Source organism: Heteronotia binoei, chromosome 12 (genome assembly GCF_032191835.1).
Source record: "Heteronotia binoei isolate CCM8104 ecotype False Entrance Well chromosome 12, APGP_CSIRO_Hbin_v1, whole genome shotgun sequence".
Classification (NCBI taxonomy): Eukaryota; Metazoa; Chordata; class Lepidosauria; order Squamata; family Gekkonidae; genus Heteronotia; species Heteronotia binoei.
In genome coordinates this window covers 9,161,786-9,189,610 of record NC_083234.1, presented here as the reverse complement: position 1 = coordinate 9,189,610, position 27,825 = coordinate 9,161,786, and the positions used below count along the sequence as shown (strand labels likewise).

Genomic DNA, 27,825 nt, shown 5'->3' with positions numbered 1-27,825 from the left:
TATTCAGTGCCATGATGAAAGGTGTGGAGTCCTTAATGCAGAGATCAATTACGTGCACCCAACCCATTCACATGAGCTAGTTCTGGAGAGGGGGGCAGGGAAGGAGCCATTGGGCCTTTGCAGGAGTCGTTTTGTAGAAAAATAGGTGGTGGAGCTCATCCAGGGATTGTTATGCAGCTGCACCTACTATTCAATGGACAAGGGAGGTGGAGAGGAGGAGGGGAACCCTCAGAAAGGTTCAGCAGCTGGGCTCCTGTGAGCTCCTGCTGAATTCAAGGCCTGGGCCTTTGGATCTAGATTTGTTCTCTGGACCGGTAGCAGCTTAGGTAGCGTCTCCCAGCACTGGAGTTCCTTAAACACGAGACGCCACCTGCCAGGGATTAACCCCTGGCCTTTCTGCACGCAAAAGCCATCTTCGCTCTTCCACTGAGCTCTTCCCAGACTTCTTCTTGACCTCACTGGCACATCCAGAAGTTGCGCCTTGATCCAACAGATGCCAGCCCCTGGGCAGTCCTTACTCTGTTCTTGGACACTGAGAAGTCTGTGGGTAGCTGGCGCTATCCGTCTGGTTCCCCAAACTGGTCAGGAAGAGGAGAAGATTCGAAGGAGCAGCTGAGTGAAACCAGGTCACCGACAGGGCAGAAATCAGAGATGGTTTGGTGTGCTTACGATCCACCAACGTTCGCGTGCTTCACTGACACGTATGCAAGCCGGATGTTTGGGTTCACAAAAGAGCCACCACATCTGGGCTGGTCTTTATACCCAGGAAGCTGCAAAAGAAAAGAGAATGGATTTGGCAACCGGCCTTCGTACCAGAGGCCTCTGTGGCAACCACCGTTTCAAAGGGGGTTAAGATAGATTCATAGAGGAGAAATCTATCAGTGGTTACGAGCAACGTTCCCTCGAAGTGGCAGTCTGGTGAGCAAAAATTCTACTTTGTGAGCTACTGACATTAAAGTTGTGAGCCGCTGCATGGGATGGAGAAGGTAGAGGAAGAAGGACTTTTCTCACAATACAAGAACTTGTGGACATTCGATGAAATTGCTGAGCAGTTGGGTTAGAACTGATAACAGGAAGTCCTTCTTCACCCAAAAGGGTAATTAACATGGAATTCACAGCCACAGGAGATGGTGGTGACTGCAAGCATAGCCAGAGTCAAGAGGGGATTGGATAAACATATGGAGCAGAGGTCCATCAGTGGCTACTAGCCAAAGCGTATTGATGGAACTCTCTGTCTGAGGCAGTGATGCTCTGTATTTTTGGTGTTTGGGGGGGCACAGTGGGGCTTCTAGTATCCTAGCCCCACTGATGGACCTCCTGATGTTGCCTGGTGTTTTGGGGGGGGGGTTGCCATGTGTGACACAGAGTGTTGGACTGGATGAACCATTGACCTAACCCAACATGGCTTCTCTTATGTTCTTATGTGACCCAGTGTTGGACTGGATGGGCCATTGGCCTGATCCAACATGGCTTCTCTGATGTTCTTATGTGACACAGAGTGTTGGATTAGATGGGCCATTGGCCTGATCCAAAATGGCTTCTCTTATGTTCTTATGTGACACAGAGTGTTGGCCTGGATGGGCCATTGGCCTGATCCAACATGGCTTCTCTGATGTTCTTATATGACACAGAGTATTGGACTGGATGGGCCATTGGCCTGATCCAAAATGGCTTCTCTTATGTTCTTATGTGACACAGAGTGTTGGACTGGAGGGGCCATTGGCCTGATCCAACATGGCTTCTCTTATGTTCTTATGTGACCCAGAGTGTTGGACTGGATGAACCATTGGCCTAACCCAACATGGCTTCTCTTATGTTCTTATTATTGTGCTCTGGGGTCATCCTTCCTAAACTAAGACAAAAATGTGTGCGCTGGGGGCTAAAAATTGGTGAGCTAGCTCACACTAACTCAGCTTAGAGGGAACATTGGTTACTAGCCATGGTGACTGAGGGGAACCTCCACATTCAGAGTCACTAATCCCCTGAATCCCAGAGCCAGGAGACAACATCAGGGGAAGGCTTAAAGTCCAAGAAGATGTTCAGGGTATAAGTTCCTGGAGGTTTAAAACACAGGCTTGATGGCCATTTGACGGCAATGCTGATCTTGTGGGGAGGTATTTGTGAATTCCCTGCATGGTGCAGGGGGTTGGACTAGATGACCCTAGAGGTCCCTTTCAACTCTATGATTCTGTAGGTCAAAGCTCCCTTGGTCAGAGACGTTCGAGAGCTGACATCCTGGAAATCTCATTGGTCTCCACAGTGTGACTGGACTCGAATCTGGCTCTTCAGTTGCAGACCAGCCCTCTGAGACTACTCACATAATCTGGGGTTTGTCCCACTTCTAGCCCCTAGGAATTGTTGTTTTGGTGGAGCGTCTTCTCCATAAGGTTGCCAATCCCCAGGTAGCAAAAGCAAGAAAAACACTGCGCACCAAATGTTGCAATATAAGTGCAAAACACTCCTTTACTCAACCACTTTATCGCTATAATTCTTAAGTGTCCTTCAAAGCAAGTAAACAGTCCTTAGTAGAAACTCAAACTTTAAACGTTGCCAGGTGTGAAACTCTGCTATCTTCTTGTCTTTCTGTTGGGAGACGCAGATAGCCCGGCTGTTCCTCTTTGAAGAGTAATTCAACAGGTGCAGTAGCAGCAACACGAGTCCTAGGTTCAAGTTTGTGTTTCCTTTACACTTCCTCTGGCTGCTATTTTTACACTCTGGAACCCGTGCTTAGGCAACAGCTCACAGTCATATCTTATCAGTAAGCACGAATGGTTAAGAATTATAATGATAAAATGGTTGAGTAAAAGAGTGTCTTGCACTTATATTGCAACATTTGGTGCGCGGTGTTTTTCTTGCTTTGCCTAAACTCCGCGCCGCAAGTTTCTTTATTTACCGAATCCCCAGGTGGGGGCAGAAGATCCCCCAGTTTGAAGGCCCTCCCCCTGATTCAGGGTCAACAGAAAGTGGAGGGGAGAATGTTTGCTGGGCACGCTATTATTCCCTATGGAGACCGATTTCCATAGGGAATAATGGATAATTGAGCCACAGGTATCTGGGGCCCTGGGGGGAAGGCACCATATTTGCAGCATAGTATCCAGTGCCTTTTCTCAAAACACCCTCCAAGTTTCAAAAAGATTGGACTGGGGGGTACAATTCTATGAACCCCAAAAGAAGGTATCCCCGTTCTTCATCATTTCCAAATGGAGGGAAGGCATTTTAAAAGTGTGCAGTCCCTTTAAATGTGATGGCCAGAACTCCCTTTGGAGTTCAATTATGCTTGTCACAAGCTTGCTCCTGGCTCCGCCCCAATGTCTCCTGGCTCCACCCCCAAAGTCTTCTGGCTCCACCCCAAAGACCCCAGATATTTCTTGAATTAGACTTGGCAACCCTAATTCTCCAGGTTCTCCATCTTCTCTTTTCACTAATGACAGTGTCCGGGAAAGGGGCGCAACTCCTAAAGCGGCGCAACCCTTTGTGATGGGAATGGGAGCAAGGGAGTTTTGGTTCAGCCACATATTCAGATGCAAACGGCATTGATAACGGCTGCTGGGATGCTGTGGGAGCCTGTGGCTAGCCGCATCCGCAGTTCTAAATTTAGATCTCATCGCCAAGAATCCTCTTGCCCAGACTTTCACCGTCACTTCCCTTGTTCCAAGGCCCCTTGGACAGCTTTCGAGCCTGATTTTGACAGATTCTCTGGTCTGAGGGCTCTTGGAAGAAATACAGACTTTGTAGGGTTGAAACCAAGAGGGAAGAAACAGAACGGGCTTTCAACCCGTGGGGCAGGCCAGGGGGGAAATCTGGAGCAATGCCTCCCCCCCCACACACACCTGAGACTGGCCACCAAACAGCCTTCTTTTTCCCTCTCCCTCCAGCCAATGGCAGGGCTCATTTATAAGAGTCACCTTCAACCATTTCGCTCCTTGCAGACTTTGCTGCCGGGCAAATGTCTTCTCTGGTGGTCGCCTGCCGTGGCCCAGAATCCCAGTTTGTGTCCCTGCTCTGCACCCAAGCAAGAGGAATGAGATGAACTTCCAAGTGCCTTCAGAGCACTAATGCATTTCTAAAGGTAAAAAGGAAAAGGCAGTCCGAGCTCTCTGCTCACGACCTGAGTTCAATCCTGGCGGAAGCTGGGTTCAGATAGCCGGCTCCAGGTTGACTCAGCCTTCCATCCTTCCGAGGTCGGTCAAATGAGGGCCCAGCTTCCTGGTGGGAAAGTGTAGATGACAGGGAGGAAAAGGAAAAGGAAAGGTCCGCTGTGCAAGCACCAGTCTCTGACTCTGGGGTGACGTTGCTTTCACGTTTTTCATGGCACACTTTTTACAGGGTGGCTTGCCCTTGCCTTCCCCAGTCATCTACACTTTCCCCCCAGCAAGCTGGGGACTCATTTGACCGACCTCAGAAGGATGGAAGGCTGAGTCAACCTGGAGCTGACAACCTGAACCAACTTCTGCTGGGATCGAACTCAGGTCGTGCGCAGAGGGCTTCGACTGCAGTACTGCAGCTTTACCACTCTGCGCCACGAGGCTCTTAAAGGAAAAGTCCTCTGGTGCAAGCACCAGTAGTTTCCGACTCTGAGGTGACATTGCTTTCACAACGTTTTTACGGCAGACTTTTTATGGAGTGGCTTGCCCTTGCCTTCCCCAATCATCTACACTTTACCCCCAGCAAGCTGGGGACTCATTAGGGCAGTGCATTCGGTTCAGCCTCTCCCATAGCCTCCCTGGATCAGGGAGGGAGGGGGAGGGGGAGAGGAGCCCCAGCAGCCAATCCAAAGCATGCATTTGCAAAATGCATTGCAAATGCATGCTTTGCAGGGCTGTTGTGTGGCTGATGGCTGGGCTAATCCCCCAGCCATCAGCAACATTGTTGTTCTTTTGTTTACTTGGATATCTAAGTAAAAACTGTTCTCTGGCCAATCACAAAGCAGTGGTATTTTTTGAAACTGCTCTGTGTAGGGCCAGAGAACCTTTTTAAGGAGTCTGCCTGGCTGGACTCCATTCCATTGCTGCTGTGTTGGTGTGTGAGACAGATTGTGCTGCGCTGGCCCTTGGCCTCAGCTGCTGCTGCTCTCTCGCAGCCTTGCCTGACCTGCCTGGAGAAGACATCTAAGGTAACACAGTCTTGGAGTTCTAGTTTTAATTTTAGTTAGGATAAAAGTAAAAAGACTTTTTAAGACTCAGAGTCCCTTTATCTATCCAGATTTGGGTGGGTGGGTAGCTTATTTGGGGTTAGGGTTAGGGGGTTCTGCTGGGGGTGGGGGCCTGGGGTGGGGGGTTGCCAATTTGCCTATATCTTACTTTAGTGAGAGGACTTTTAAAAGTGCAGTGTCCTTTTACTTTTCCTGATTTGGGTGGCTTGGATTTCTTGGGGTTAGGGTGAAGGGGGTTTTTTTGTGTGGGGGGGAAGGAGTTGGTTAAGTTCCTGTATTGTTAAAAGTCAAGTTTTTTACTGTTTTAAAAGGATTCTGTGTTTGATTTGTTGCTGCTGTGTGTGCTGCTGTTGTTCCTTTTCTCTTCTGGTTCTGGTTCTTGGGGGGGGGGTGCTGTTTTACCTAATTTTTATTGTTAAAAAGTTCAGTTTTTTAACAGTTGAGTTTGTTGGCCTTTTCTCGGATTTGTTTGGATCTGTTCCTGTTGGTTTTGCATCCTGTCCTGTTGTTCCTTTTCCTGGTTCTGGTTTTTTTGGGTGTGTGTGTGTGTGTGTGTGTTAAAAGTTAAGTTTCTTTCTGTCACGTTGTGGGTTTTTTTTAATTACCTCTGGTTGGTGTGAGGGGGTTGGTGTGTGGGCTGTGTGGGGTGAGTCACTTTCATGTTTTTATAGAGCTATCTTTGGAGTCTGAGGGTTCCATGCAGCTTTGGGGGCTCTCCCTCAAACTCCCTGCCCCCCAGTAGCCTCTGATTATACCCTATTTTGCCATCGAGTTCAATGGCCCGTAGGGTATAATAGTGGGATAGGGGCACCCTCCTTGGGTTTCCCTGGAATGGGAACCCCTGGCCCAATCTTTTTGTGACTTGGGGGGTTCATAGGGGAGAGTCCCCTGCAGGTCCCCTGCAAATTTGGGGGCTCTCCCTCAAACCCCCTCCCCTCCAGGCAGCTTCCAATATACCCTATTTTGCCATTGATTTCAATGGCTCATAGGGTATAATTGGGCCGTATATTCCAAAATAGCCATATATCTCCCGTATATACGGCTGTTCCGAATACCGGTATTCAGAAATATACGGTATTCCGAATATTTTGGGTCCGTATATTTCTGAATCCGATTAATTCCGAATTATTATTATTATTATTATTTTGCACACCCCTAGTACTCATTTGACCAACCTCGGAAGGATGGAAGGCTGAGTCAACATGGAGCCGGCAATCTGAACCAACTTTCGCCAGGATCGAACTCAGGTTGGGAGAAGAGGACTCCAGCTGCAGTACTGCAGCTTTACCACTCTGCGCCACGGAGCTCTTAAAGGAAAGGTCCCCTGTGCAAGCACTAGCCGGTTTCCGACTCTGGGGTGACATTGCTTTGACGACGTTTTCACTGCAGACTTTTTATGGGGTGGTTTGCCATTGCCTTCCCCAGTCATCTACACTTTTCCCTCAGCAAACTAGCTACTCATTTGACTGATTTCGGAAGGATGAAAGGCTGAGTCAACCTGGAGCTGGCTACCTGAACCCAGCTTCCGCCGGGATCGAACTCAGGTCGTGAGCAGAGGGCTCCAACTGCAGTACTGCAGCTTTACCACTCTGCGCCATGGGGCTCTTCATGCATTTCTAATAGCACATAATTTCATTTTATTTTGTGTGTGTGCACATGCTTGCATGGCTAGAAGCAGGGCATTTTTTTGTAGCTGGAACTCCTTTGCATATTGGGCCACACAGCCCTGATGTAGCCAATCCTCCAAGAACTTACAGTAAGAAGAACCTTGTAAGCTCTTGGAGGATTGGCTACATCAGGGGTGTTTGTTCTAATATGCAAAGGAGTTCCTGTTTTTAAAAAAAACCTGGCTACTATGACTTCTGTGATCCGTAGTGGGGCTAGGAAGTTTCAGAGAGGTGGCTTGGATATTGCCTGCCTCTATGTCCTGGTTCTGGTATTCCTTGGAGGTCTCCCTTCCAACTACTTGCCAGGACTGGCCCTGTTAGCTTCTGAGATCCGAGATCTGGCCTGTGCCCTCAACTTTAACCTTTATCCTGCCCTTTCTACAAGGGGTGAGGGTGGGGTTCATAGTTCTCCTTTCTTGCAAACGATCTGCATGACAGCCCTGCGAGGTAGGCAAGACTGAGGGATAGCAACTCTCTCAAGGTCACCCAGCAAGTATCATATCCCACCGGAAGCCAGCTCTCTCCGATCTTAGCTGCACGCTCTAACCATGACATTAGCTCATTGGTGAGTTTGGAATGCCAGTAATTACATATTTATTTACTTTATTTATAGCTTGCCTTTCCCCCCACCCCCAGCTGCCAAGGCGACTTCTATTTCATGATTACTCTGAAATCAGCACTGAGCGCCCAATTCAGCAGCAGTATGGCATAATGGTTAGAGTCAGGGGTGGGAGTCTAGCAGGAGCTCCTTTGGATATTAGGCCACACACCCCTGATGCAGCCAATCCTCCAAGAGCTTACAAGGCTCTTTTTTTGTAAGCTCTTGGAGGACTGGCTGCATCATGTGACCTAATATGCAAAGGAGCTCCTGCTAGAATCCCACCTCTGGTTAGAGTACTGGACCAGGACATGCATGACTTGGGCTGCAATGAACATATGAACATAAACAGGCATCTATCAACGACTGAATTATAGGTGCACAACAAAGGAAACGCCAAAATGGTCTGGTCTAGGGATCCACCACCATTACATCATCTGACAGACATAGCGTCAAACAACAATGTTTACTGCCAGACTTAATAGTGTTAGATTTAGAAATGTTTTAATTAATTATTGATTGGTTTTAATGTGATTTTAATGCTTTATTATTGTATTGTTCACCTTTAAATGTTGTTAGCCGCCCTGAGCCTGCTTCGGCGGGGGAGGGCGGGATACAAATAAAATTTTACTTACTTACTTACATGAAGCTGCCTTCTACTGAGTCAGACCCTCGGTCCATCAAAGTCAGTCTTGTCTACTTAGACTGGCAGCAGCTCTCCAGGGTCTCAAGCTGAGGTTCTTCACGCCTACTTGCCTGGACCCTTTTTAATTGGAGATGCTGGGGATTGAACCTGGGACCTTCTGCTTCCCAAGCAGATGCTCTACCACTGAGCCACAGCCCCATTCATGGCTCTCCAGGGTCTCAAGCTGAGGTTCTTCACGCCTACTTGCCTGGACCCTTTTTAATTGGAGATGCTGGGGATTGAACCTGGGACCTTCTGCTTCCCAAGCAGATGCTCTTCCACTGAGTCGCAGCCTCATTCATGGCTCTCCAGGGTCTCAAGCTGAGGTTCTTCACGCCTACCTGCCTGGACCCTTTTTAGTTGGAGATGCCAGGGATTGAACCTGGGAAATTCTGCTTACCAAGCCAATGCTCTACCACTGAGCCACTGTCCCTCCCAATCTCTACCAGTGCAGGTCAGGTGAGCAGGCAACTCTCCCTTGCTCTCACTACTAGCCTCCCTCACAGGGTTGTATGCTATGCTGAGCTCCTTGGTGGAAGGGTGGGATAGAACCATGACCAACAGACAGAAATCCCACCTTTAATTCTGAAAGTTTCTAGCCCTCGTTGAGCTGAAGACTGCTGAAGTCTAGGAATGAGGGAGATGAGCAGGGCCACCAGGGGCTAGGAGTTCCTTTTCCCACGCCGTTCTGCACAAATTGAATCAAATATGAAGATCTATAGAAGTCTGCTTAATCTGCCTAATGCCTGCAGACTAGAGAATCCTGCTTTGCTTGGCACAGGGGCCTGCCTTCGCCCGGAGCACCTGCAGGCTCAGAAACCAGGCCACCCCTCACTAATGTTGGGGGCGGGACCCATTGTAGGGGGACGCTTACTGCAGGGGACGTAGCAGTTGCACTCGCAAACGTCGCAATGGCTGAACCAGCGGGTCCAAGTGGACGACTTCATGACACAGTCAGAGATCTTGATGCAGCCGTGCTTGAGAAAGGCCGCTAAGTGGACCTCGTTGGGACAGGTGGAGGAGCAGCTGCCGTTCATGTCCCGCTGGTTGATTTCAACCCGGCCTCGGAGACAAATCCCTGCCGAGAGAGAGAGTGACAGAAAGAGAGAAAGAGAGAAGGAAGGAAAGAAAGAAAGAAAGAAAGAAAGAAAGAAAGAAAGAAAGAAAGAAAGAAAGAAAGAAAGAAAGAAAGAAAGAAAGAAAGTGAGAGAGAGAAAGAGGGAGAAATAGAGAGAAAGAAAGAGAGAGAAAGAGAAGAAAGAAAGAGAGAAAGAAAGAAAGAAAAAAGAAAGAAAGAGAGAAAGAGAAGGAAAGAAAAAGAGAGAGAGAGAAGAAAGTAAGAGAAAGAAAGAAAGAAAGAAAGAGAAGGAAAGAAAAAGAGAGAGAGAAAGAGAGAGAGAGAGAGAGAGAGAAAGAAAGTGAGAGAGAAAGAGGGAGAAATAGAAAGAGAGAAAGAGAAGAAAGAGAGAGAGAAAGAAAGAGAGAGAAGAAAGAAAGAAAGAGAGAGAGAGAGAAGAAAGAAAGTGAGAGAAAGAAAGAAAGAAAGAGAAGGAAAGAAAAAAAGAGAGAAAGAGAGGGAGAGAGAAAGAAAGAGAGAGAGAGAGAGAGAAAGAAAGAAAGAAAGAAAGAAAGAAAGAAAGAAAGAAAGAAAGAAAGAAAGAAAGAAAGAAAGAAAGAAAGAAAGAAAGAAAGAAAGAAAGAACTCAAAAGAGGATTCCAGGAAGGGGCAGGATTGCAAAAGAGACAGGGACGCAACTTGGCTATTACCAAGAAATAGTAATAGTTCTGCAGTCCCTCCACTGGCCGCCCATCAGTTACTGAGCTCACTTTAAGGTACTGCCTGTCACGTACAAAGCCATGAGACTGCCTCTCCCCCCTGCTCCACCATGACAGCTTCGCTCTTTGGAGCTGGGTCATCTGCAGACACCAACCTGCCCATGGTCAAAACCAACAACTGGCCATACACATTGTGGCCCCCATGTTGTGGAACGGTCTACCCGAAGAGATCAGGAAATCTTTCAGTCTGTCGAATTTCCACAAACTCTGCAAAACCGAATTATTCAAGGGGGCTTTTCTACGCAGCCAATAGGGCAGCACTCTTAGAAAAGGCTTCGCTTGGATAAATTATTGAGGACTGCGTTCTATACTATGTAAATTTGCATCATATAACACAGCACGTTAACACTCATGCTTTGCTTCCATTCTGCCTTTTAGGTCTCTGATAGGTTCGACAACCCAAACCCTATCCCTTGTTTATTGAAATGTCCCATCCCGTTGACTGCATTGACTCCCTCCGTGTAATTATCCTTGAGGAAAAGTGGTGTCAGCTTGGCAAACGAAGTTCAACATGGCCAAATGCAAAGTAATGCACATTGGGGCAAAAAATCCTAACTCTAAATACACATTGATGGGGTCCAAACTGGCGGAGACTGACCAAGAGAGAGATCTTGGAGTCATGGTGGATAACTCACTGAAAATGTCAAGACAGTGTGTCACTGCAATAAAAATGGCCAACGCCATGCTGGGGATTATTAGGAAGGGAATTGAAAACAAATCAGCCAGAATGCCCTTGTATAAATCGATGGTGTGGTCACATTGTGTTCAATTCCGGTCATCACACCTCAAAAAAGATATTGTAGCATTTGGAAAAGTGCCGAAAAGGGCAACTAGAATGATTAAAGGGTTGGAACACTTTCCCTATGAAGAAAGGTTAAAACGCTTGGGGCTCTTTAACTTGGAGAAATGTCAACTGAGGGGTGACATGATAAAGGTTTACAAGATTATGCGTGGGATAGAGAAGGTAGAGAAAGAAGTACTTTTCTCCCTTCTCACAATACAAGAACTAGTCGACACTCAATGAAATTGCTGAGCAATCAGGTTAGAACGGATAAAAGGAAGTCCTTCACCCAAAGGGTGATTAACACATGGAATTCACTGCCATAGGAGGTGGTGGCGGCTGCAAGCATAGCCAGCTTCAAGAGGCGATTGGATCAACAAATGGAGCAGAGGTCCATCAGTGGCTATTAGCCACAGCATATTGATGGAACTCTCTATCTGGGGCAAGAGATGCTCTATTCTTGGTGCTTGGGGGGGCACTGTGGGAGGGCTTCTAGTGTCCTGGCCCCACTGATGGACCTTCTGATGGTGCTTGGATTTTTTAGCCACTGTGTGACACTGTGTTGGACTGGATGGGCCACTGGCCTGATCCAACATGGCTTCTCCATTGGCTGGAGATGAGTCAATTCCAGGAGATTTCCATACCCCACATGATCTCCAGGCAACCCTCCCTCTGGTGGGGGAACCTTCAACCAAGAACTCTCCGTCTGCTCACCTGCCTCCCAGGTTGATCTGTCTGAAAAGGTAAACTGGAGGGGCCACATGAGTCCACCCCTCCCAGCTAAGTGGCAAGTGTTGGGGAGAAGCATAAGCCCGGTGGCACTGTGATACTTACGGAGGCAAGTCGGTTTGGAGGTCCAGCGCCCATTGGACTGGCAGACGCTCACGGGGTCTCCCACCAGCAGGAAGCCAGGCTTGCAGCTGTAGCGCACCACGGAGCCCACCCACCAGTCATTGCCGTAGACCATGGAGTCGAGCCCGGCTTCGGGTCGCCCACAGTTCACTGCAGAAAAAGAAAGGGTCAGAGCTGCAGTTAGGGTTGCCGGGTCCAATTCAAGAAATACCAGGGGACTCTGGGGGTGGAGCCAGGAGACTTTGGGGGTGGAGCCAGGAGACATTAGGGGTGGAGCCAGGAGACTCTGGGGGTGGGGTCAGGAGACTGTGGAGGTGGAGCCAGGAGACTTTGGGAGTGGAGCCAGGAGACTCTGGGGGAGGGGTCAGGAGACTGTGGAGGTGGAGCCAGGAGACTTTGGGGGTGGAGCCAGGAGACTCTGGGGGTAGGGTCAGGAGACTGTGGAGGTGGAGCCAGGAGACTTTGGGGGGTGGAGCTAGGAGACATTAGGGGTGGAGCCAGGAGACTCTGGGGGTGGACACAGGAGACCTTGGAAGTGGAGCCAGGAGCAAGGGTGTGACAAGCACAATTGAACTCCAATTGTAATTCCAGGAGATTCCACTTTTGGGGTGGAGTTAGGCAAGCATAACTGGACTCTAAAGGGAGCTTTGGCCATCACATTTAAGGGACCGCGTACCTTCCCTCCAGCGTTCCCTCTAAGCTGAGAAAGTGTGAGCTAGCTCATAATTTTTTAGCCTCTGGCTCACATATTTTTGTCCTAGTTCAGGAAAAATCACCCCAAAGCAAACTAATGTGTGCAGCAGCTCAACCTGTTTAATGCCAGGAGCTCACAGAGTAGAATTTTTGCTCACAAGACTCCACAGCTTAGAGGGAGCATTGCTTTCCTCCATTAGAAATGATGAAGGATAAGGACACCAGGAAGAGGAAGAAAAGGGAGAAGAGGAAGATGACGATGACGATATTGGATTTATATCCCGCCCTACACTTGGAATCAGGGCTTTTTTTGTAGAAAAAGCCTGGCAGGATATCATTTGCATATTAGGCCACACCCTCTGGTGCCAAGCCAGCCGGAACTGCGTTCCTGGGCGTTCCTGCTAAAAAAAGAAAAGAAAAGAAAAGCCCTGCTCTGAATCTCAGAGCGGCTCACAATCTCCTCTACCTTCCTGCCCCCCCCCAACAGACACTCTGTGAGGTGGGTGGGCTGAGAGAGCTCTTACAGCAGCTGCCCTTTCAAGGACAACTCCTACGAGAGCCAGGGCTGACCCAAGGCCATTCCAGCAGGTGCCAGTGGAGGAGTGGGGAATCAAACCCAGTTCCTCCCAGATAAGAGTCCATGCACTTCACCACTACACCAAACTGGCTCCATCAGTTTGGGTTTATACCCCACCCTTCACTTGGAGTCTCAGAGGAGCTTACAATCTCCTCCCCTTTCTCTCCCTACAACAGACTCCCTGTGAGGTAGGTGGGGCTGAGCAAGCTCTCTCTGAAGCTGCCCTTTCAAGGACAACCTCTGCCCGAGCTATGGCCGACCCAAGGCCATTCCAGCAGCTGCAAGTGGAGGAGGGGGGAATCAAACCTAGTTCTCCCAGATAAGAGTCCACGCGCTTAACCACAACACCAAACTGGCTCTCACAAGGGCAGCTCTGCAAGAGCTACGGCTGACCCAAGGCCATTCCAGCAGCTGCAAGTGGAGGAGGGGGGAATCAAACCCGTTTCTCCCAGATAGGAGTCCGCGCACTTAACCATTACACCAAACTGGCTTTCTAAGGCAGGGGTGGGCAAAATGAGGTGCCCCTATCCTTCACTATTCCAAATGGAGGGAAGGCATTTAAAAGGCGTGCGGTCCCTTTAAACGTAACGGCCAGAACTCCCTTTGGAGTCTGGTCATGCTTGTCACAACCTTGCTCCTGGCTCCACCCCCAAAGTCCTCAGATATTTCTTGTGTCAGAACTGGCAACTCTAGTCCATTCCCATCTGAATGAAGGTGAAAACCAGGACATCCTGCAGGTGGGAGAGAGAAGGGTCCTCTCCCTGTCATTTTGCCCCCAGCTGCTGGTTTTCAGAGGTATACTGCCTTTGGACATGGAGGCTCCATTTTCCTTTCATGCCTAGCAGCCACTGACAAGATTCTCTCCCCCCTGAATTTCTCTAATCCTTCAGAAAAAGGATGATGGCTTTTTAATCCTCCACCTTGCCCCCTTGTTCCCTCCTCACCTGGACAGTGCTGCCGTGGAACGAAGCCAAGCGCTTCACCACCTTTATTGCCTTTTACCCTGATTAACAACATAAACTCTTTTGGTGTGTGTGTGTGTGCATTGGGGAGGGGGGAGCGATAATGTTTGCAGCTTGCAAAACCTGTGCCCGCCTGACGTGGCATTCAAACCCGGCTTTCCCAGATTCAGGCCACAGCCTAGGGTTGCCAATCCCCAGGTGGGGGCAGGGGATCCCCTGGTTTGGAGACCCTCCCCCCGCTTCAGGGTCGTCAGAAAGCGGGGGGAGGGGAGGGAAATGTCTGCTGGGAACTCTGTTATTCCCTAGGGAGATTTATTCCCATAGAAAATAATGGAGAATTGATCTGCGGGTATCTGGAGGGGCGGGGCTGATTTTTGAGGTAGATGCACCAAATTTGCAGTACAGCATCTAGTGCCTCCCCCCAAAATATTCCCCAAGTTTCAAAAAGGTTGGACCCGGGGGTCCAATTCTATGAGTCCCAAAAGAAGGTGCCCTTATCCTTCATTACTTCCTATGGAAGGAAGGCATTGAAAAGGTGTGCTGTCCCTTTAAATGTGATGGCCAGAACTCCCTTTGGAGTTCAGTGATGCTTGTCACAGCCTTGATCTTGGCTCCACCCCAATGTCTCCTGGCTCCATCCCCAAAGTCCCCAGATATTTCTTAAATTGGACTTGGGAACCCTACCACAGCCCCTTGCCCCCAGCACAAGGCCGCTCTTACCTCGGCAAAAGGACTTGTACCCGAGCCAACAGCAGCTCCCATTCCCGCACCGGCTTCTCTTCAGCTCTTTGTGCTTCCCTTTGCAGCCTCCTAAACAGATGGGGGCCGTGCCCGACCAGTAAGTGTCCACGTTGGCTGGAGGAAGCAGAATTGTTGCATTTTTTAAAATCCCCCAATTTTTTTATTTCGTTTACATCCCGTTATAAAGGTTTCCAAAGCAGACGGCAACATCTTACAATTGGTTTTTAGCTCCCCACCCTCTTTCTGATACGCAAACCCTTCCAATGTGTTAGGGTTGCCAACTCCAGATTAGGGAGTTCCTGGATATTTGAGGGCGGGTTTTGAGCAGGGCTGCCAGTCTCCAGGGACACTGGTTCAACATAGAGCAGTGGTCCCCAACCTTTTTCGCCCCAGGGCCGGCCTGCTGACCGTGGCCTCAGGGCCGGCAAGGTGGGGGCACCCAATTCAACTTCCCCCCGCCCCCCCCCATGGTACCTCCTCCCATTTCCTCTCCCCTCCTTTGCCTCCCCTCACAGCCTCGCCACCCTCCCGCAGCCTCCTTCCCCCCCCCCCGTTCTCCTCCTCCCTCCTTCGCCGGCCCCCCGTGCAGACCCGCCACTGCCCCATGCAGCCTCACAGCCTCCTCCTCTCCTGTTTTCCTCCTCCCATTTCCTCCTCCCTCCTTCACCACCCCACCCCCGCGCAGCCTCGCTACCTCCTTCCCCCGTTTTCACAATTTTAAGGCCAAGGAAAGGGCCGTGAAGCGCTGATCGGTGGGAAAACTGCTGCTGCAGTGCGAGCCAGAGACACTGCCCTTACCTCCTTCCCTTCTGCATCCTTAAAATGATGAAAATACGGGGCGGAGGGAGGCGCCACAGGGGGGGCAGCAAGGCTGTGCAGCCCGTTTCAAACAGGCAACGGCCCGGTACCGGTCCCCGGCCCAGGGGTTGGGGACCCCTGATGTAGAGAATACAACAAAAATTTTGCTACAGAAAGAAGCCTTTTTCATCCATAAATTCCGAACCATGTCTCCCTGGGGATTGAATTTTTCTTTAGACATAGGAACGTAAGAGAAGCCATGTTGGATCAGGCCAATAGCCCCTCCAGTCCAACACTCTGTGTCACATAAGAACATAAGAGAAGCCATGTTGGATCAGGCCAATGGCCCCTCCAGTCCAACACTCTGTGTCACATAAGAACATAAGAGAAGCCATGTTGGATCAGGCCAATGGCCCCTCCAGTCCAACACTCTGTGTCACATAAGAACATAAGAGAAGCCATGTTGGATCAGGCCAATGGCCCATCCAGTCCAACACTCTGTGTCACATAAGAACATAAGAGAAGCCATGTTGGATCAGGCCAATGGCCCATTCAGTCCAACACTCTGTGTCACATAAGAACATAAGAGAAGCCATGTTGGATCAGGCCAGTGGCCCATCCAGTCCAACACTCTGTGTCACATAAGAACATAAGAGAAGCCATGTTGGATCAGGCCAATGGCCCCTCCAGTCCAACACTCTGTGTCACATAAGAACATAAGAGAAGCCCTGTTGGATCAGGCCAGTGGCCCATCCAGTCCAACACTCTGTGTCACATAAGAACATAAGAGAAGCCATGTTGGATCAGGCCAATGGCCCCTCCAGTCCAACACTCTGTGTCACATAAGAACATAAGAGAAGCCATGTTGGATCAGGCCAATGGCCCCTCCAGTCCAACACTCTGTGTCACATAAGAACATAAGAGAAGCCATGTTGGATCAGGCCAATGGCCCATCCAGTCCAACACTCTGTGTCACATAAGAACATAAGAGAAGCCATGTTGGATCAGGCCAGTGGCCCATCCAGTCCAACACTCTGTGTCACATAAGAATATAAGACAAGCCATGTTGGATCAGGCCAGTGGTCCATCCAGTCCAACACACTGTGTCACATAAGAACTTAAGAGAAGCCATGTTGGATCAGGCCAATGGCCCATCCAGTCCAACACTCTGTGTCACATAAGAGCATAAGAGAAGCCCTGTTGGATCAGGCCAATGGCCCCTCCAGTCCAACACTCTGTGTCACACAGTGGCAATTTCAGCAATTTCATCGAATGCCCACGAGTTCTTGTATTGTGAGAAAGGGAGAAAAGTACTTATTTTTCTACTTTCTCCATCCCATGCATTATCTTGTAAACCTCTATCATGTCACCCTGCAGCTGACGGTTCTCCAAGTTAAAGAGCCCCAAGCATTTTAACCTTTAAAGGTCCTCTTGTGGATCAAAAACTGGCTGAGTAATAGGAAGCAGAGAGTGAGTATAAATGGGCAGTCTTCGCAGTGGAGGACGGTAAGCAGTGGGGTGCCGCAGGGCTCGGTACTGGGTCCCATCCTCTTTAACTTGTTCATAAATGATTTAGAGTTGGGAGTGAGCAGTGAAGTGGCCAAATTTGCGGATGACACTAAATTGTTCAGGGTGGTGAGAACCAGAGAGGATTGTGAGGAACTCCAAAGGGATCTGTTGAGGCTGGGTGAGTGGGCGTCAACGTGGCAGATGCGGTTCAATGTGGCCAAGTGCAAAGTAATGCACATTGGGGCCAAGAATCCCAGCTACAAATACAAGTTGATGGGGTGTGAACTGGCAGAGACAGACCAAGAGAGAGATCTTGGGGTCATGGTAGATAATTCACTGAAAATGTCAAGACAGTGTGCGTTTGCAATAAAAAAGGCCAACGCCATGCTGGGAATTATTAGGAAGGGAATTGAAAACAAATCAGCCAGTATCATAATGCCTCTGTATAAATCGATGGTGCGGTCTCATTTGGAGTACTGTGTGCAGTTCTGGTCGCCGCACCTCAAAAAGGATATTATAGCATTGGAGAAAGTTCAGAAAAGGGCAACTAAAATGATTAAAGGGCTGGAACACCTTCCCTATGAAGAAAGGTTGAAACGCTTAGGGCTCTTTAGCTTGGAGAAACGTCGACTGAGGGGTGACATGATAGAAGTTTACAAGATAATGCATGGGATGGAGAAAGTAGAGAAAGAAGTACTTTTCTCCCTTTCTCACAATACAAGAACTCGTGGGCATTCGATGAAATTGCTGAGCAGACAGGTTAAAACGGATAAAAGGAAGTACTTTTTCACCCAAAGGGTGATTAACATGTGGAATTCACTGCCACAGGAGGTGGTGGCGTCCACAAGCATAGCCACCTTCAAGAAGGGGTTAGATAAAAATATGGAGCAGAGGTCCATCAGTGGCTATTAGCCACAGTGTGTGTGTGTGTGTGTGTATATATATATATATATTTGGCCGCTGTGTGACACAGAATGTTGGACTGGATGGGCCATTGGCCTGATCTAACATGGCTTCTCTTATGTTCTTATGTTCTTATTGTCGTGACATAAATAACCTTTCGGTATTTGTATAAGAACACAATAAATATATTTTAAAAAAAATTGTTTTTGAAAAAATGTTTTAAAAAATTCTTTTCTGTAAAATGGAGGCATGAGTTTAGACCTTAATCACCTTAAATGCTCACAGCTGCGATAGACTATTTAACGCAAGCTTGATGTAGCTTTCTATTGAGAACCAATCGTGCAATTAAGCAAAACGAACTGAGTGAGCTGTTGCCTTAGCACGGGGTAAGCACTGATTGTAAATTGCATGTTAATTTCATGGTATATTTTGCGTACGATTTATTGGGATCTATTATTTATGTTGTCAAGTTCCAAATAAGAATGCAGGCGGCCAGTGGAAGCGGCAAAAGAAACACGAATCAAACCTGGGACTCGTGTAGCCGCACCTGTTGAATAGAGGACTGCTACCTCTACATCCGCAAAGAAAGGTATACCTGCGCCTTCCAGAAAACAGGACCCCAGGACAGCTGGAAGATGTACCCTATGAATATAGGACTATACATGGGCATCAATGGAACCAATTAAATTGTTCATGAATTTGCTCTCAGTTATATGAATTTTGCTTTGAAATATGTGTGAGTTCCAATGAAATGCATAAGTAAAAAAAAAAGGATATAAGTTATTATTTATGTGTATAAGTATTCACAGTGTTTCCTCCATATTTTTACTAATCTCTACATTGTGGTTTCCGGTTTTGTCACAAATCCCCAGGTGGGGGCAGGGGATTCGCCTGGTTTGGAGCCCCTCCCCCTGCTTCAGGGTCATCAGAAAGCAGGGGGTGGGAAATGTCTTCTGGGCACTCCAATATTTCCTATGGAGACTGATTCCCATAGGGTATAATGGAAAATTGATCTGCGGGTATCTGAGGCTCTGGGAGGGGGCTGTTTTTTGAGCTAGAGGCACCACATTTTCAGCATAGGATTCAGTGCCTCTCTTCAAAAGACCAAGTTTCAAAAATATTGGATCGGGGGTCCAATTCTATGAGCCCCAAAAGAAGGTGCCCCTATCCTTCATTATTTCCAATGGAGGGAAGACATTTAAACGGTGTGCAGTCCCTTTCAATGTGATGGCCAGAACTCCCTTTGGAGTTCACTTACGCTTGTCACAAACTTACTCCTGGCTCCACCCCCAATGTCTCCTGGCTCCACCCCCAAAGTCCCCTGGCTCCACCCCCAAAGTCCCCTGATATTTCTTGAATTGGACTTGGCAACCCTAGGTTTGAGGCTCTCCCAGGATTACAGCTGATATCCAGGCCACAGACATAGTTTCCCTTGGAGAACAGAGCTGCTCTGAAAAGGGATCGCCATGTTGTTTTGCCTGGCTGAAGTCCCTCCGCTCCCCAGCCCCCCCCCTCCCCAGGCACTGTCCCCAAATCTCCAGGAATCTGCCAAGGTGGAGCCGGCAACCCTACATTTAATGTATTTTCCCAGCCTTCTGCTTGACATTCAGTGAGATCATTAAAAAAAAAAAAGATGGGGAGTTTAGATGAGCTTTTGCCCTCTTTCCAAACCAATTGGCTGAGCAGGAAGACAGTTGTAGCTGGGCTTGGGAAAGATGCAACCAGAGATGAAAAGCAAGATTTAGTTGCGGAGGGGGCCGGGGGGGGGGGAGAGAGAATGAGAGAACAAGAGAGAGAGAGAGGATGAGAGAGAGAATGAGAAAGAGAGAGGATGAGAGAATGAGAGAACAAGAGATGGGGTGTGAACTGGCAGAGACTGACCAAGAGAGAGATCTTGGGGTCGTGGTAGATAACTCACTGAAAATGTCAAGACAGTGTGCAATTGCAATAAAAAAGGCCAACGCCATACTGGGTATTATTAGGAAGGGAACTGAAAACAAATCAGCCAGTATCATAATGCCCCTGTATAAATCGATGGTGTGGTCTCATTTGGTATACTGTGTGCAGTTCTGGTCACCGCACCTCAAAAAGGATATTATAGCATTGGAAAAAGTGCAGAAAAGGGCACCTAGAATGATTACAGGTTTAGAACACTTCCACTATGAAGAAAGGTTAAAACGCTTGGGGCTCTTTAGCCTGGAGAAACGTCGACTGCGGGGTGACATGATAGAGGTTTACAAGATTATGCATGGGATGGAGAAGGCAGAGAAAGAAGTACTTTTCTCCCTTTCTCACAATACAAGAACTTGTGGGCATTCAATGAAATTGCTGAGCAGTCGGGTTAGAACGGATAAAAGGAGGTACTTCTTCACCCAATAGGTGATTAACATGTGGAATTCACTGCCATAGGAAGTGGTGGCGGCTACAAGCATAGCCAGCTTCAAGAGGGGGTTAGATAAAAATATGGAGCAGAGGTCCATCAGTGGCTATTAGCCGCAGTGTGTGTGTGTGTGTATATATATATATATATATAAATTTTTGGCCACTGTGTGATACAGAATGTTGGACTGGATGGGCCATTGGCCTGATCCAACATGTTCTTAACATGGCCGCTGTGGCATTTTACACACCACAGAGGACTACTTGGCCCAGCTTCCTCCGGCCACTAGGGGGGCTCCAAACAGAGCTTTCCTGCCCAGCTAAAGTGCCCGTCTGGCCCTGCAGACAGAAGGCAGTGCAGGGGCAAGAGGGCGGCATGCCAAAGGTCCCCTGGTGGCGCTGTGGCAGGGGTCAGATGGGAGCTGTTAGCTTTGCGGCTCATGTAGGCTGGAAAATTCCTGGACATTTTGGGAGAGGAGTCTGGGGAAGGCAAGGTTTGAGAGAGGAAGGAGCTCAGTGGAGTGCAATGCCATGGCCATTCTCCAGGTGGGACCTGGGTATCTCCCAGAATTTCAGCTCGTCTCCAGACTACAGGTCAGTTCCCCTGGAGAAAGGGGATGCCTTGGAGGGTGGACTCCATGTCGTTGCACCCCACTGAGAGCTCTGTCCTCCGCAGGCTCCACCCCCAAATCTCCAGGAGTTTCCCAACCTGGATCTGGCAACCCTACCCCACCATCCCCCCACTGGTGGCCAGAGGGGACCAGGCAACCCTGGAGTCCACCCTCCAAAGGAGCTCTTTTCTCCAGGGGAACTGACCTCTGCTGTCTGGAGAGCAGCTGTAATTCTGGGAGATCTCCAGGCCCCACCTGGAGAAAATGGAGCAGAAAAAAGTTATATAGAACCTCCGAGAAGACCAGCCTCAAACAACAGCCTCAAGGGGAGGGACGGTGACTCAGTGGTAGAGCATCTGCTTGGTAAGCAGAAGGTCCCAGGTTCAATCCCCGGCATCTCCAACTAAAAAGGGTTCAGGCAAGTAGGTGTGAAATACCTCAGCTTGAGTCCCTGGAGAGCCATGAATGGGGCTGTGGCTCAGTGGTAGAGCATCTGCTTGGGAAGCAGAAGGTCCCAGATTTGATCCCCGGCATCTTCAAGTAAAAAGGGTCCAGGCAAGTAAGCGTGAAAAACCTCCGCTTGAGTCCCTGGAGAGCCATAAATGGGGCTGTGGCTCAGTGGTAGAGCATCTGCTTGGGAAGCAGATGGTCCTGGGTTCAATCCCCGGCATCTCCAACTAAAAAGGGTCCAGGCAAGTAGGCGTGAAAAACCTCCGCTTGAGTCCCTGGAGAGCCATGAATGGGGCTGTGGCTCAGTGGTAGAGCATCTGCTTGGGAAGCAGAAGATCCCAGGTTCAATCCCTGGCATCTCCAACTGAAAAGGGTCCAGGCAAGTAAACGTGAAAAACCTCCGCTTGAGTCCCTGGAGAGCCATGAATGGGGCTGTGGCTCAGTGGTAGAGCATCTGCTAGGTAAGCAGAAGCTCCCAGGTTCAATCCCCAGCATCTCCAACTAAAAAGGGTCCAGGCAAAGAGGCGTGAAGAACCTCAGCTTGAGACCCTGGAGAGCCATGAATGGGGCAGTGGCTCAGTGGTAGAGCATCTGCTAGGTAAGCAGAAGCTCCCAGGTTCAATCCCCAGCATCTCCAACTAAGAAGGGTCCAGGCAAATAGGCGTGAAAAACCTCAGCTTGAGTCCCTGGAGAGCCATGAATGGGGCTGTGGCTCAGTGGTAGAGCATCTGCTTGGGAAGCAGAAGGTCCCAGATTCAATCCCTGGCATCTCCAACTGAAAAGGGTCCAGGCAAGTAAACGTGAAAAACCTCCGCTTGAGTCCCTGGAGAGCCATGAATGGGGCTGTGGCTCAGTGGTAGAGCATCTGCTAGGTAACAGAAGCTCCCAGGTTCAATCCCCAGCATCTCCAACTAAAAAGGGTCCAGGCAAAGAGGCGTGAAGAACCTCAGCTTGAGACCCTGGAGAGCCATGAATGGGGCTGTGGCTCAGTGGTAGAGCATCTGCTTGGGAAGCAGAAGGTCCCAGGTTCAAGCCCTGGCATCTCCAACTGAAAAGGGTCCAGGCAAAGAGGCGTGAAAAACCTCAGCTTGAGACCCTGGAGAGCCATGAATGGGGCTGTGGCTCAGTGGTAGAGCATCTGCTTGGGAAGCAGAAGGTCCCAGGTTCAATCCCCAGCATCTCCACTAAAAAGGGTCCAGGCAAGTAGGCGTGAAAAACCTCAGCTTGAGACCCTGGAGAGCCATGAATGGGGCTGTGGCTCAGTGGTAGAGCATCTGCATGGTAAGCAGAAGGTCCCAGGTTCAAGCCCCGGCATCTCCAACTGAAAAGGGTCCAGGCAAGTAGGTGTGAAAAACCTCAGCTTGAGACCCTGGAGAGCCATGAAATGGGGCTGTGGCTCAGTGGTAGAGCATCTGCTTGGGAAGCAGAAGGTCCCAGGTTCAAGCCCCGGCATCTCCAACTGAAAAGGGTCCAGGCAAGTAGGCGTGAAAAACCTCCGCTTGAGTCCCTGGAGAGCCATGAATGGGGCTGTGGCTCAGTGGTAGAGCATCTGCTTGGGAAGCAGAAGGTCCCAGATTTGATCCCCGGCATCTTCAAGTAAAAAGGGTCCAGGCAAGTAAGCGTGAAAAACCTCCGCTTGAGTCCCTGGAGAGCCATAAATGGGGCTGTGGCTCAGTGGTAGAGCATCTGCTTGGTAAGCAGAAGGTCCCAGGTTCAATCCCTGGCATCTCCAACTAAAAAGGGTCCAGGCAAGTAGGCGTGAAAAACCTCCGCTTGAGTCCCTGGAGAGCCATGAATGGGGCTGTGGCTCAGTGGTAGAGCATCTGCTTGGGAAGCAGAAGGTCCCAGATTTGATCCCCGGCATCTTCAAGTAAAAAGGGTCCAGGCAAGTAAGCGTGAAAAACCTCCGCTTGAGTCCCTGGAGAGCCATAAATGGGGCTGTGGCTCAGTGGTAGAGCATCTGCTTGGGAAGCAGAAGGTCCCAGGTTCAATCCCCGGCATCTTCAACTAAAAAGGGTCCAGGCAAAGAGGCGTGAAGAACCTCAGCTTGAGACCCTGGAGAGCCATGAATGGGGCTGTGGCTCAGTGGTAGAGCATCTGCTTGGGAAGCAGAAGGTCCCAGGTTCAATTCCCGGCATCTCCAACTGAAAAGGGCCCAGGCAAATAGGCGTGAAAAACCTCAGCTTGAGACCCTGGAGAGCCATGAATGGGGCTGTGGCTCAGTGGTAGAGCATCTGCTTGGGAAGCAGAAGGTCCCAGGTTCAATCCCCGGCATCTCCAACTAAAAAGGGTCCAGGCAAAGAGGTGTGAAGAACCTCAGCTTGAGACCCTGGAGAGCCATGAATGGGGCTGTGGCTCAGTGGTAGAGCATCTGCTTGGGAAGCAGAAGGTCCCAGGTTCAATCCCCGGCATCTCCCACTAAAAAGGGTCCAGGCAAAGAGGTGTGAAGAACCTCAGCTTGAGACCCTGGAGAGCCATGAATGGGGCTGTGGCTCAGTGGTAGAGCATCTGCTTGGGAAGCAGAAGGTCCCAGGTTCAATCCCCGGCATCTCCCACTAAAAAGGGTCCAGGCAAAGAGGTGTGAAGAACCTCAGCTTGAGACCCTGGAGAGCCATGAATGGGGCTGTGGCTCAGTGGTAGAGCATCTGCTTGGGAAGCAGAAGGTCCCAGGTTCAATCCCCGGCATCTCCCACTAAAAAGGGTCCAGGCAAAGAGGTGTGAAGAACCTCAGCTTGAGACCCTGGAGAGCCATGAATGGGGCTGTGGCTCAGTGGTAGAGCATCTGCTTGGGAAGCAGAAGGTCCCAGGTTCAATCCCCGGCATCTCCCACTAAAAAGGGTCCAGGCAAAGAGGTGTGAAGAACCTCAGCTTGAGACCCTGGAGAGCCATGAATGGGGCTGTGGCTCAGTGGTAGAGCATCTGCTTGGGAAGCAGAAGGTCCCAGGTTCAATCCCCGGCATCTCCCACTAAAAAGGGTCCAGGCAAAGAGGTGTGAAGAACCTCAGCTTGAGACCCTGGAGAGCCATGAATGGGGCTGTGGCTCAGTGGTAGAGCATCTGCTTGGGAAGCAGAAGGTCCCAGGTTCAATCCCCGGCATCTCCCACTAAAAAGGGTCCAGGCAAAGAGGTGTGAAGAACCTCAGCTTGAGACCCTGGAGAGCCATGAATGGGGCTGTGGCTCAGTGGTAGAGCATCTGCTTGGGAAGCAGAAGGTCCCAGGTTCAATCCCCGGCATCTCCCACTAAAAAGGGTCCAGGCAAAGAGGTGTGAAGAACCTCAGCTTGAGACCCTGGAGAGCCATGAATGGGGCTGTGGCTCAGTGGTAGAGCATCTGCTTGGGAAGCAGAAGGTCCCAGGTTCAATCCCCGGCATCTCCAACTTAAAAGGGTCCAGGGCAAATGGGCATGAAAAACCTCAGCTTGAGACCCTGGAGAGCCATGAATGGGGCTGTGGCTCAGTGGTAGAGCATCTGCTAGGTAAGCAGAAGCTCCCAGGTTCAATCCCCGGCATCTCCCACTAAAAAGGGTCCAGGCAAAGAGGCGTGAAGAACCTCAGCTTGAGACCCTGGAGAGCCATGAATGGGGCTGTGGCTCAGTGGTAGAGCATCTGCTTGGGAAGCAGAAGGTCCCAGGTTCAAGCCCTGGCATCTCCAACTAAAAAGGGTCCAGGCAAAGAGGCGTGAAGAACCTCAGCTTGAGACCCTGGAGAGCCATGAATGGGGCTGTGGCTCAGTGGTAGAGCATCTGCTAGGTAAGCAGAAGGTCCCAGGTTCAATCCCCGGCATCTTCAACTCAAAAGGGACCAGGCAAATAGGTGAGAAAAACCTCAGCTTGAGACCCTGGAAAGCTGCTGCCAGTCTGAGCAGACAAGACCGACTCTGATGGACCGAGGGTCTGATTCAGCAGAAGGCAGCTTCATATGTTCAATATAAACAATAACATTCTATAAAAATATTATATGATTTCCCAACGAATATTCACACAATCAAAATTCACAGTTCACCCAAGGAACATCAATCCCTGCACTCAAAGTCTCTCAAAGTGCAAATAAATGTCCTTTTGTTAGATGAGCGCAGGTGACTTGTCCAATGGTAAAGTTCTGCACGGAGACCTGTGCTCCAAATGACTTCTTCAGTACGGCTAGGCACTGAGAATCATACGCGACGCGGTCGCACTTATTCCCACGTTTTGCGTTTGCTTCTACGAGCTGGAAGTGGGCAACCCTATTTTAACCTGCTGCTCGTTCCTCTGCCGTCGCTCGCACCAAAAAAGGCTCCTAGTTCAACGTTATCTTCTTCTATACTTGGCCCCTAGAACACCCTTATCTGCCCTGCAAAAAAAAGGAAAGGTCCCCTGTGCAAGCACCAGTCGTTTCCGACTCTGGGGTGATGTTGCTTTCACGTTTTCACGGCAGACTTTTTACGGGGTGGTTTGCCATTGCCTTCCCCAGTCTTTTACACTTCCCCCCCCCCCAGCAAGCTGGGTACTCCTTTGACCGACCTCGGGAGGATGGAAGGCTGAGTCAACCTTGGGCCGGCTACCTGAATCCAGCTTCTGCCGGAATCGAACTCAGGCCGGGAGCAGAGTTCAGACCACAGTACTGCAGCACTGATGCTTTACCACTCTGCGCCACGGGGCCTGCAAAAAAAGAATTCCTACATAATATGTTTATGGAATATTATTTGTATTGTTTGAAGCTGGTCTTCGCGGAGGTTCTGTATAATCGTTTCCTGCCCCACCTGCGGACTGCCAAACCTAGTTTAGCTCAGTCATTTCTCTGCGCCCGGAAATTGTCTTAGCTACAGAGTCTCTCAACAACCTCCCGTCTTCTGACCCCCAAAAAACCTAGGTCTCCTACTGCAGATGACCCTGGATGACCCCTTCCCTCCTGAACTTACCTTCTAATTTCTCAGCGGAGAGGAAGGGAAACCAAGGGAGGAGGAGGAAGAGGGCTCTCAGATTCATGCTGCCACGCTTGGGGGGGTGGGGGCTGCTTCAGCCCTTCCGCTTTCCCAGCGCATGGACTTTGCAGAAGAACCTGTTTCACCTCCTGCTATGAGCTTGGCCCAAGCGGACCGTTTGCCCGAAGGCCCCGAGAGAGCCCACATCCATCGTAGGCCCCCGGGGAAAGCAGCTCTGCTTCTTCTTCCCTCTTCTCGCCCAGGCGCTAAGCAGGGCGAGGAAAAGAATTAGATGGGTGAGCCGAGGAGGAAAAAAAGGCTTCCATTAATCCTACTCCAAACCATCTCCGTTTGTCCCTCCCCCTCACCCCACAGATAATCCCGGGCACAGGAAGCGATTAGGCTCTTTCTTCCTCCGTTGGCATCTTTACAGGGGCCGGAGTCCAGCACAGCGGCCAAAGCCATTTCCCGCTCTGCTTTTCAGCCAGCGGTCCACAAGGGCTGGCTAACAGATGTCCTGCCGTAGGAGGCGGCAAAAGCACAGCGGACAGATCACCAGGCTCTGATGTTGAAAGCGTGAGCCGGACACAGCAAACCTTGCCACGTTAGGCCCCGTTAGCTGCAGTATGCTACCCCGCAGGGTGCTTGTGACACCAAAAACGGTGCCAGATCTCTGCCCAGGCTTGTGAATATAAAGCAGACTTCCCGTTCCAAGAGTTGCCTTCTGCAGAAATCCAAAAACAGATTTTTTTTTAAAAAAAAGGTAAAGGTAGTCCCCAGTCGTTTCCGACTCTGGGGTGACGACATTTTCACAGCAGACTTTTTTACGGGGTGGTTTGCCATTGCCTTCCCCAGTCGTCTACACTTTCCCTCCAGCAAGCTGGGGACTCCTTGGACCGACCTCGGAAAGATGGAAGGCTGAGTGAACCTTGAGCCAGCTACCTGAACCCAGCTTCCGCCGGGATCGAACTCAGGCCGTGAAATAACAGGTTAGCGTAGACCAAATGCATTATCAGCTCTCCCTATCCCAACATGGCTGTTAGAAGCTGTGTCACAGGGCCAGTGCCAGGCTTCCTGGCACCCTAGGCTGGGAGAGAGGGGGCGGCCTCCACCCTCCAAGGGGGCGCCAAATTCAGCACACACCCCCCCCCAGGGCCACCACCATAGGCGACTGGCAGCATGGCCAATGGCTGGGACTGACGGGAGTTGTAGGTAAAAAAACATCTGGAAAGCCACTGTTCCCTACCCCTGGGCCCTAAGGTAACCTACTGCAGGGATCGAACCCAAGACCTGCAAAGCTTGAGCTCTGAACCAGAGCTCTTCTGCAACGCCAACCCTGCTAAGCTACCGAGTTCTGATGAGATTGGGCAAGCCTGGACCCATAATGGGGAGGGACGGTGCTGACATATGGCGACCCCAGCCTTTCCCGGAGAGATGTTCAAAGATGGTTTGCCGTTGCCTGCCCCTGCACTTCACCTCTGCCTCAGCCATTCCGCCTCCGCTTTCCCACAACCACCCTGGGAGGCAGGCCAGACTGAGACTGCGACGGGCCCAAGGTCAAGCCGCGAGCTTCCATGGCACAGGATGGATTTGAACCCAGATCACCCAACCTCTTAGTCCAGCACTCTTTCCGCTGGCTCTGAGTCACAGCTCCCTTAGCAAGATCTGATGAAAACCATATGGGTCTAGGGGCTGCTCTAAGGGGACTCGAATCTAACTCTTCTACGGTAGT

The 27,825-nt window shown here is 50.0% G+C and overlaps 1 protein-coding gene and 1 non-coding gene across 2 annotated transcripts; one reads left to right on the top strand and one right to left on the bottom strand.

The window, feature by feature from the left end:
- Positions 1–8,697: 8,697 nt before the first annotated feature.
- LOC132580689 (sushi, von Willebrand factor type A, EGF and pentraxin domain-containing protein 1-like) lies at positions 8,698–14,672 on the bottom strand. Its single transcript, XM_060251675.1, has 4 exons — positions 14,524–14,672; positions 11,554–11,721; positions 8,938–9,180; positions 8,698–8,729 (listed from the first exon to the last, which is right to left on the bottom strand). Exons 2-4 carry the CDS (start codon positions 11,684–11,686, stop codon positions 8,698–8,700), a joined length of 408 nt encoding a protein of 135 aa, XP_060107658.1. The 5' UTR covers positions 11,687–11,721; positions 14,524–14,672.
- An 8,182-nt stretch (positions 14,673–22,854) lies between these two features.
- Positions 22,855–22,926, top strand: TRNAT-GGU (transfer RNA threonine (anticodon GGU)). Its single transcript has one exon. It is a non-coding gene; the product is annotated as a tRNA-Thr (tRNA).
- Positions 22,927–27,825: the final 4,899 nt, after the last annotated feature.